The sequence below is a fragment of the Anas acuta genome, chromosome 4 (genome assembly GCF_963932015.1).
Source record: "Anas acuta chromosome 4, bAnaAcu1.1, whole genome shotgun sequence".
Lineage (NCBI taxonomy): Eukaryota > Metazoa > Chordata > Aves > Anseriformes > Anatidae > Anas > Anas acuta.
This window is the reverse complement of record NC_088982.1, coordinates 24,182,927-24,193,771: the sequence shown is the minus strand read 5'-3', so window position 1 is coordinate 24,193,771 and position 10,845 is coordinate 24,182,927. Positions and strand designations below refer to the sequence as shown.

Below are 10,845 nucleotides of genomic sequence, written 5' to 3'. Positions count from 1 at the left end.
AATAGGCCCAACTGCAGCACATGACACATTTGGACAGCTCTGAACCAAGTCGAGTGTCTTGTAGAGGAAGCACATCTATCAAGTGCCTGTGAAAAGGCCCATGAGCTGGACAGAAAATGGGTCTGAATACACATGGGTGCTAGAGGGAACTTAGGGCAGCCTTAAGTATCTGGGGATACTTAAGGTATCCCCAGAGAAGCCAACCTTCCAGATGGTGTGAGTAGAAATCTTCGTGCAGTTGAGGGCCCCTAGACACACTTACCTGCTGGAACCATGCAGAGGGGCAGGGTGGGATGGTGTGAGGTGATAGTGGCTCCTCAGGGGGTCCCACCTTTCCATCACAAGCTGCTGCAAGCTTGGACATACAAGCATAACACTAACAAAACATTAACAGCCACTCCTCTGTCACTGAAATGCAGCGAGCAGCTTGGTAACATTCAGCTAGAACCAAAAACACAGAATGAATGAAGAAGCCAGACCTACAACTTGCCTATGGTACACTAACGATACAACCATACATGCATGCATTAATCACAGTGCCTTTCTTTATTTGTTCACATTATACTGGCTCAGTCATTTCCTGCTAACATGCACTTAAACATGTTAATGGAGAATGCATGAGCAAACAGAAACAGAATACGTTATTATTACATGGTATTTAAGACCACTATCAATCAAATTTTATTAGTGGTAAAACATAGAACGCAAATACAGTGAATCCTAATTTACTCATTTTATTCACTGAAGCTCTGCCTACAATCATATGGGTTACATTTAAGCAATAAAAATATATATGTATTTTTTGCTCCAATGCTCTTCTTCCTTTGCCAGCTCTGTCACTACGTTTAGAATGACACAAACCAATGTAGTGACAGACCAAAGGGAACACAAGCCAGTCTTTGGCATAGAGTCCCCATGCAACTCCCAACACCATAGATAAAATAATTTGCAGTGAAGACTAATAAAAATAATAGCATTGAAAAAATTGTTTCAAGTTCTTTTGTAACAGAAAAAAAAAAATGTGAGTAGATATGCTAACATTGTAAGGTACATATCCTGGCAAAGAATAAACGTTCAGAATGGCAGAGAAGGCAGACAATACGCATTACTCAGAAAAAAAAAAAAAAAAATCAACACAGTTCTAGGTAGGTTATTTAGAAGTACTGAATCACATTTAAACCGAATCACATTTAAAACAAACATTTTCAGGAAGTAGAATGAAAAACTCTTCTCTTTAAAACTGCAGCTGCCATTTATCTTGATTTGTTCTTTCCAGATGTTCACTAGATTTTCTTTCTAATCTGAAGAATTGCCCAAGAACAGACAGAGGCATAACAGTTCTGTACATCTGGAATTAAACCACGATGTTTTCCACCCTGCTGTGCTCCCCATCAACTGTTATCTCCCCCAACAGTTGTATTTGGATATTTATATTATTGTCCTGTTGCAAAGGTATCCCTGGATTGTCTTCTCAATCACAATAGCTGGAACTTCAGCTGGAGATGCAGCACTGTCGTGGGCAGACAAATGAACACAAGACCCCACATGACCAAGAAAATACATGACTGAGTACACCTTTAGCCTGCTGCGAGGTCAGTCCCTGCAGCCCAGGTAAGCAGAAGGCAGGCTGCACTGCTTGACACTCACCTTTGTGGTAGCTGAACTTAACACACTGTACCCCTGACAGCTCCCAGAAGGTAATATGTAAGTTAATATGCCTTCATCTTTTTTTAAATGTATTTGTATATTTGATTATTTAGTGTTCACTGCCCACTGCCATCAAATGGTTCCCAACTGACTGAACTGGACAGCTTTTAGAGCTCAGTCTCACAAATCCTTGAGTGTAGCCAAATGGGAGGATGGGTTAAAACAGTTCCATTAAGCTAATGGAACAATTGCAGCGTATCATTGTTGGCCTTGCAGATCATCAGTGGCCCAAGGACAAGAGACTAGGAATTAAATGCTGTAACGGATTTGGAAAGAAACAGACAAGAAAGAGCCTGAGCTGGGGCAGTCGATATCTCAGTTATTCCTTACTGCAAGCAACGTATAAACAGAATTGTTCACTGCCACTCTGCAGAAAGGAGATCTTAAAAGAGAATATAGCGCAGTTGGAAGGGACCTTCAAAGATCATGTAGTCCAACCACCACAGGGCTAACCAAAAGCTAAAGCAGATTCATGAGGGCATTGTCAAAATGCCTGTTGAACACTGACAGGCATGGGATCTGGACACAATGAAGTTTTAATTTGTAAAACACAAAGGAGAATCTCTCCCTCTCTCTCATTCCTTCAATTGAACTGGATTTATCTCTACAAAAAATAATGACTACTTCTTAGTGGACTTCACAGTCGGTGAGAAAAGAGATATTCAGTTCGCTCTGCTCCTTTAAACTGTCTCTAAGTTATTCACTCTGCCTGCAAGTACAAAAGAGGTGGTTGCACACAAAGTACAGAGGCCACCTTCAGTCTTATATCCTGTTGTTGATGAGAAGATTTTAAGAACAAAAACAAGAGTCACCACATTATTTTCAACAGGTAACAGAAATTTTTAAAGTGAGAGAATAGATGGATTCTTCCTGGCTTTAAATGGAAATTAAGGAATTCGCTCACCCCATGCTCTCCCCTTCCCATCTCCTACACAATCAAATTACAGGTCTTCTGTTTCTCAAATGAGGACAGACCTGCACAATCAGGAGTTCTTGCCAAACTCCTGCATTTCTTGAGAAACAGCTCTGAGATATTTCCCATACTTCTGGCAGGATCAGAGCAAAGCTTTGTTAACCATAGGATGAAACATGCTTATAACGTAACACCTGAATTCCTGAAACATGGGATAAAGAGCACAGAAGAATAGGCAGTATTGAATCCCTAAAAACACTGCTCTAGCTTTCAACTCTTTGTGACTGTATTTAGTTGTACCCTGACAGATTTTTCTTCCATTTTCCCCCAGCTCTTTAAATCCACACAATCTTTTAGCATTCAGTTTCTGTTGCAAGGAGTTCCTCAGCCTTCTCATACAGTATATAGTCAGTCCCATCCACTACCTCGCAGTATATTTGATGCACCTGGTTCCTAAAGTAGAAGAGAGAGCAAACAATAACTCTATTTTCTTTATACCACCCATAAGCCTTGGACAAACACTCCCTTAGCCATTTCTTCTCCACCATGAAGACTCATGTTCTGAATACCTTACCTTTATCTTTAAATACTTTACTCCCCAGGCTTTGGGGACAGTATCTTTTTTCCACAACAAAGACCAAATCAGTTTCCTAAACAAGGCAGTATAAATGTCAAACCCTGAGCTCCATGGCAAATGTCTGCAACCATTCTTCTGCACAGGGAGAATGAACAGCTTGGTTTCTAAAGCAGATATTCAAAGTTACCCCAGTTGACTGGAAGCTGATAATATATAGGGAATACACTTGAGACTTTTTCCACATACTGAGTTTATTCTTGGCTAGCTACCCAGTTTATCTTTACATTAGAACCTGGACTTTAAAGCTTGCATTATGTATGAGAATCCAGATAAGCTTACAGCATTAATTATTCCACACAAAAGAAAACCTGGCATTTAGAATTCAACGCATCATTTACATAATAATAATAACTACAAATCCCTCTCTTTCAATAAATTTGGGCACGACGACTGCATCGCTTTGCCATTTTGACTCCTCACTCTTAAGTTACAGCTTCACAGGTGTGCTCCTATTAACTGCAACAGTTACGAAAACTCATTTTATCACATGAACTTTTGACTGGGATCCATTACAGTGTCCTTCTGCCTCTCCCACTGCATCTAGTATATCATGGTTTCAAAATTCAGGATGCTTTGTAAAAGCAATTTATCTGCCAAGGGCATGCCTGGGCTTTTAAGCTTCTCACTTTACCATGAGACATCTTCTGGAACTTTTGTCTGAGGAGTTAAAAGAAATTAACACAGAGGAGAGGGCTTTTTAGTGTTGTCAGCAAACACATTCATGTACACTTAAGCAGCAAGGTGTTGAACAGGGAACGTGTTGATTATGGCACTACTTTAATGATAGTGCTGTAAGATCATGCTTTTGTGCTAAGTAATGTGCAAAGCAACCTTGGCATTCCTTTAGACAGCTGATAATTTAAGTACATTTAGATGAGCAGACAGTGAGGTGGACTGAGAACTGGCTGGATGGCAGAGCTCAGAGGGTTGTGTGAGGGTGTCCACAGTCTAGCTGGAGGCCTGTAGCTGTGTCCCCCAGGGGTCTGTGCTGGGTCCAGTCCTATCCAACTTACCCACCAGTGAACCAGATGAACGGACAAGGATGCACTCTCAGCATGTTTGCTGCTGATACAAAACCAGGAAGAGTGGCTGATTCACCACAATGCTGCATTGCTATTCAGAGGGACCTGGCCAGGCTGGAGAGTTTGGCAGAGAGGATCCTCCTGAGGTTCAACAAAAGCTAGTGCAGGGTCCTGCACCTGAGAGGAATAACCCCACGCACTAGTACAGGTTGGGGGATGACCTGCTGGAAAGCAGCTCTGCAGGAAAAAAACTGGGAGTCCTGGTGGACAGCGGGTAAACCATGAGACAGCAATGTCCCCTTGTGGCCAAGAAGGCCAATGGTATCCTGGGGTGCATTAGGAAAAGTGTTGCCAGCAGGTTGAGAGGTGATCCTCCCACTCTGCACAGGCCTGGGGAGGCCACACCTGGAGTATTGTGTCCAGTTCTGGGTTCCCCAGTACAAAAGGGACATGGAGCTTCTGGAGACAGTCCAGCAGAGGGCTGTGAAGATGATTAGGGGACTGAAGCATCTCTCATATGAGGAAAGGCTGAGAAAGCTGGGCCTCATTAGCCTGGAGAAGAGAAGACTGAGAGGGGATCTCATCAATGCATATAAATTTCTTAGGGAAGGGTGTCAAGATGATGGGGCCAGGCTCTTTGGTGGTGCCCAGAGGTAAGCAACAGGCACAAACTGAAACACAGGAAGGTCCACCTGAATATGGGGAAACACTTCTCTACTGTGAGAGTGACAGAACACTGGAAGGGGTTGCTCAGAGAGGTTGTGGAGTCTGCTCCCCTGGAGATATTAAAAAACCCACCTGGACGTGATCCTGTGCAACATGCTCTAGGTGACCCTGCTTGAGCAGGGGGGGTGGACTAGATGGTCTCCAGAGGTCCCTTCTGACCTTAGTGATTCAAAACCAGATAACAGACACATGGGGTGAGCATTAGTCAAGATCAATACAATGAGCAGAGACTAGACACTCACAGCCTATTTTAACAGCCTCACAAGTGACATTTAAAGGCCCATTTTGAACAAATGTCCAGAGCAATGAAATATCTAGGGAGGATGAGAAGCCCTTCCTACTGTTAGAATCAAAAGGAAGAGAAAGGAGGAGAGGCCCTGTGACTTGGTGAGGAAGAAGTCCTGTCATTCTGGCTTACTGTGCCTGTAGTAACAATGGAGCAATATTTAGCAGCAGGAAATGATTAAAAGGAAAATCAAGGTACAGTCATATTTAGTGGTATACTCTGGTAGCAGAAGTGAAAGGCACACCAGAGAGCAAGATAGAGGCAGGTGGAGCCTATGAGCAGACGTGAACAGTAACCAGAAAAAGCCCTTAACAAAATAAGCTAACTTAGGCAAGCTAAAAAAGGAAAAAAGGGCAGTGCCATGAAGCAGTAAATTCCAGGAACTGTCACAATCTCACAAATACCCCACTTTTGTTCTGGCAGAGAGAAAAGGCCAGCCAAGTTACAAGGTGCAGCCCTCTGAATAGAGTGCTCCCTGCTAGGCCGTCTGCTCCATCAGTGCATTGCTTCCCCGATCAGCCTGCAGTCGTGGCCACCGTTCATTAAGATGGAACACAGACTGCTCATCCAGCAGCCTCATCGGGGCTGCACTCCCATATTAAAATGCAATGAAAGCCACTAATAAAGCCATCCGCTGAGCAATGTCTCAACATGCCGTTGCAGCCTACTGAGCTGGTTTATTGTTACAGAACAGAAGACACAAAGATCTCAGAAGCACACCTACCCCACAGCTCCACTGAAACGAGCTAACCCAGTACATTCATACCTACAAAATGAATGTGTTCATCTGCAGTTAAGCTGCTTTCCCAATGATCAGCACACTCATGAAAAACACCATGATAAAAAAAATCCACATGAAAAACCTGTCCATCACTTTTGCTACTTTTTTCCACTCAATTCCTTTGGCCCGGTTTGCTTTATGGTCTCGAACACAGTTAGCAATGTACTCAATATTCTTTATCAGCATTTTGTAACAGGAACAGCAGTTAACATTCTCCCTACCATCTTCACCATGAACTCCACAGCTTTTATTCAAATTTCCATTCAGCTTCTCCTTGAGATCACTGTCATCATTTCTACTGGAAAGTTGACTCCTTACCTCTTTGTCTCCCCCCAGACACACATCATCCCCCTCTAACTTATGTTCTTGCTCCTTCTCTCTTTGCGGACTTGTACAGTTTTCACCCACATCATACACAAAAAAGATTTTTGACATGTAGTCCAAGATAACCACCCTGGCCCATTGTGGAACAGGCTTCGCTTCTGAGCCACAGTGATGGACATTCATGATAATGATTGTCAGCGCAGTGGAAGCTGTGATCATGGTCATAGTTGCTATGTAATACTTGCCTGGAACACAAAATAAAATGATATTAAAGATGCTACCCTAAAAAATCAGTGCAGAAATAATGTGACAACATAATGCTAAGCACAAGTGCAAGTGAAACCAAATTTTAATCACCCTGATACTCTGTATTTAGATAACAATTACCATATAAGAATATTGATTAAAATATTAAAGTAAAACCTCACACTCATTACTGGTATGCCTTTATCAGATGAGTGACTATTGAATAAGCATTGTAAAAAATGTTTCAAGCATATAAAGCTACATTTAAAGCACATAAAGCTCACCTATTAAAGGTACGTTTTCAGAGGGAGGCATGATCTCTGCAACCATAAGCTGGAACACAGTCAGGGCAAGAAGAACTGTAACACCTAGAGACACTTTTTCTCCAGAGTCTGCAGGGAGATAGAATCCCAGTGGGGCGAGGAAAGAGATCAAAATGCAAGGAAGCAAAAGGTTAAATATGTAGAAAGAAGACTTCCTTTTCAAAATCAGTGTGAATGTTACATCTGGATAAGGCTCAGAGCAGCAGCCGTAAGTGATTACATTCTTAACCGCTGGCATGCCATGAATCTCCCATTCCACATCTTCTACGAAGTCAGAAAGGTCACCACTATCAAGAGAATTGATGATGTCTACCTGATTACCATTATAGGTCCAGGAACCAAACGTAAGGTTGCACTGCTGGCTGTCAAAAGGAAAATAAGATACATCCACTACACATGAGCTCTTTGTGATAGCAGGCGCATCCCAAGTGATTTTTCCATCATATCTCAACACAACATTAGTATTCACTGGTTCTGAGAAGTCATCATCTGCCCTAAAAGACAGAAAAGTGACAGTCAGGAATGACATGCAGCAACTTAGTGTGTAGGCTGGGGAGAGTCACCCTCTCTTCACACCATTAAAGGCATGCTTCTGAAACCATATTATTTACACTGATTTTTACTAGGAACTGACTATTAACTATATTATTTACAAGTACCAGTATCCACTGACACAGTGGGATATTCAAAAATTATGATAATCTGCTGTTCATTACTGGCCTGGGAGAGCAGACAAGTTATAGATCCTTTGTATACCCACTTCTTGTGGACACAATCTTGTAGAGCTCTCCAGCAGCTTCTACAGAAAGCACTTCAGATCACCGGGGAAGGAAAGTGTTTAACTCCCAATGCAACCAAGGAAGCTGGATCAATATTCAAATGATCCTATGGATTTTTTCTAAATATTCAGATGTTCAAAAACAAATATTAAGACAAAAAATATATCCCTTCCTAAGGCAAAGTGTATTGATGAAAGTTCAGGCTCCATGGGTCATTTTCCTTCTACCCCCTCCTTCATACACACATTCAAGCTAATTCTCTTCAGCCTCACTCACTTGTTATATAGGACAATATCTGGTCTCCAGACCAAATTGCTTGGAATCCTGATAGAATCCAACCCATCATATTTATCCTTGTCCCATTTAAGGTATGCATCATACCAGCTTTGTCGAATCCATAAGTAAGCTGTCAAAATTTGGTTCCTTTCATCCTGTATAAAAAATAGAAATATTTTTAACTGATGGTTTAAAAAAAAAAAAAAATGTACATCTTAGATGCTGGCAGTATTTGTTGTGTAACTTTAAAGCAATGCTCAGAACGGCCAGAATACTAACAGGCCACAGCAGCACTTTTCAAAGGATGGTTCTTCTCCCTGCACCCTCCCAAGCTTTAATCACAGCTGTCTAAGGCTCTTAATATCTCATGAGTTTTCTTTTGCCAGCTTCAGAATACCAAACAAAATTTAGTCCAAAACTCTCTGAAAGCTTGTTGATTCACAAATCAGAAGTGATTTTCCATTCTCCTTCCAGACACTTTTCTTTTGCCTTAAAAAATGTATCTGGCTGAACTAAATTTATAAGAAGTTAAAGGCTGAAATAGGGAGATTATGAGAAATTGCTTCCTAGAAAAAGCATTTGCTCTTTTTATTAATAGCAAAAATTGCCTGGATGCTACAATACAAACAGCTAACTAAAACTACAAAGTCTTCGCAACTCAGCAGCTATGTCTGTAGACATGCAATGGAAGTCCTAGCATTGCAATCAGATAAGATTCTATCAAGAACCAGAGAACAAGACCCTTGTGAAGAAGCATTACTGAAGTCGTCACAACAAAATTTAAGTTGCTTTCCCACTCCAAGCAAGTTTACGGTTGGCATGCTTCTGCATATATTCAGAAAAAAAGAACTGCATTTTTACTCACCATGTCTTTAATTTGGGACAATGTTATCTGAAGGGTAACATTCAGCACTTTATCTGTGTCTTCCACTGGTCGTAGAGCATTTGAATAGTCTTCAAACAGTTCATTGAACAGCATGTGAGCATATTTTCCTTTGGCTGATTCTACAGCTAGATAACACGTTTTTGTTCAGTACATCAGATTAAGCACTGAGCAATATCAGAAGATAGCCTTTTTCTATAGCTTCAAACAGCATTTGCTATATTTATCATTCACATATTGTAGAGTATCATTTAGTGCAAAAACAGAGTAAACCCGATGAAGTTATTCAAATAAAGACAGCATTCACCTGTAGTAAATGAATAGCTAGCTTTAGCTTTTCACACCCGATGAAAAAAAATTCTCTATCCAGAGATTCCTGCCATTTTTGAGTGTCATTACCTCTATTTTACTGATTTCTTTCATAGGCATAGAGATTATTGGCTTAGAGTGACACATCTGCTAAGCTAAAATTAGAAGCCAAGCCTGAAGTCAAACCTGCTCCCAGGCTAATAGCTTGTGATGTCTCCTTAAATGTAACACTGCTACTTTCATGCTACATTCAGAATTTACCCTCCCTCTGCCCTTAAAAATAAATAAATAAATAAATACAGCACTTGGATGAAGTCTAAGTTGCTCTTCTTCACAATTTGACAAATACACGAGGTATGAACACATCCTTGGACTAACATCTTTCCCAAACCATGTATTCGTTGCTATCCAGACTTCCTATGGGTATTCCAGTAAAATTTCAGATTTACCACACTTCTGCTGTTCCACACTGCTTTGTGCATTACCGTTTCTCTAGGCAGTGTCTGCATTACCTTTAGATAAATTCACACATTTCTGCAGGCAAAGGACAAGGACAGTAACCTTCATGAGACTTGTGCAAACGCCAGCTGGCACAACACAGGAAACAAGTGCTATGGAGGACATTGCTCTTTGGTGACTCACAGTGACTTCCTGGACTTACCAGAATTGAAAGTTAACCTTCCTGATGAAAAAGAAATCCTAACAAACTGAAGCTTCACAAGGAGCATTTGGATCTATCTGGTTGTACACAATCATTCATTTTGTCTATGCATCAGTAAGAACAAAAAAAAAAAAAAAAAAAAAGCAGATGAAGGGGATTGCGGATTGCTGGAGCTCAACCATGTAGGATGCATCAGGACACCAGCTTCTACCTGAATAAAATAAATGCCAATACAACACTTAGCTACCAAAAAGTGTTTCTCACCTTGAAGCATCACGGCTGTGAACAGCAACCTGATAGAGACATGAGAGGAGGATGGAATTTTTCTCTTCATTTCTAGACCTTCTCACCATCCAAAAGTGTAACAAAACACAAGTTGCACAGCAACACAAAGTTGCTGTGGCATTGATGAGCAGCTAGGAGCAACTCGGTCCTCCCTCAGCAGCTGTCTGTCCTGGAGCAATGGTCTCAGCTCCTGCAGCTGCCTGGGGCTCTGATGATCCCTCCCTCTCTCCGTAACCTGAGAGCTGCCTCCTTGAAGCTAACGCTGTGCAAGACAACAAACAGATGGGATATCAGCAGGAAAACTGTATTCCATTGCATTTCTCACTACAAATGTGAGATTTGGTTTCTTCACAGATTGGACATTTCTCATTTCTTCGTTGGGCCAAGTTTTACTGCCTTTATGTTCAGCGATAGCTTCTCAACACCAGCCCAGTGAACCTATGAACCCTCACCAAAAAAAAAAAAAAAGCAGTAAGGTTTGCCTCAGTTGGTGTGGTTACGCCGAGTACCACACATCCAACGTGTCACATAGCAAAAACCACAGCCTACCTGCTCACATACGGACAGAAGTGTTTCCACCTACCGAAGTGACACCACGTGTAAGATATGCAGCTACAGCAACTGCCAGGCCTGACAGCACAGGCAAGGTTTGCAGAAGCACAACACAGCTGTGCAAGCTACAGCTTC

General features: G+C 41.5%; 1 protein-coding gene across 10 annotated transcripts in view; it reads right to left on the bottom strand.

The window, feature by feature from the left end:
- Positions 1-244: 244 nt before the first annotated feature.
- Positions 245-10,845, bottom strand: part of CHRNA9 (cholinergic receptor nicotinic alpha 9 subunit) — a 47,880-nt gene continuing 37,279 nt past the window's right edge. For 7 of the 10 annotated variants that reach the window (XM_068680169.1, XM_068680163.1, XM_068680168.1 and 4 more), the window contains 4 exons: positions 8,886-9,031; positions 8,021-8,175; positions 6,927-7,459; positions 246-6,641 (listed from right to left, as the gene is read on the bottom strand). In XM_068680169.1, coding sequence (XP_068536270.1) covers positions 6,085-6,641; positions 6,927-7,459; positions 8,021-8,175; positions 8,886-9,031 — 1,391 coding nt within the window. In that variant the 3' untranslated portion in view covers positions 246-6,084. Of the gene's footprint in view, positions 6,642-6,926; positions 7,460-8,020; positions 8,176-8,885; positions 9,032-10,137; positions 10,570-10,845 lie in introns of those variants that run through there. The other 3 variants (XM_068680171.1, XM_068680173.1, XM_068680172.1) reach the window with 3 other exon arrangements.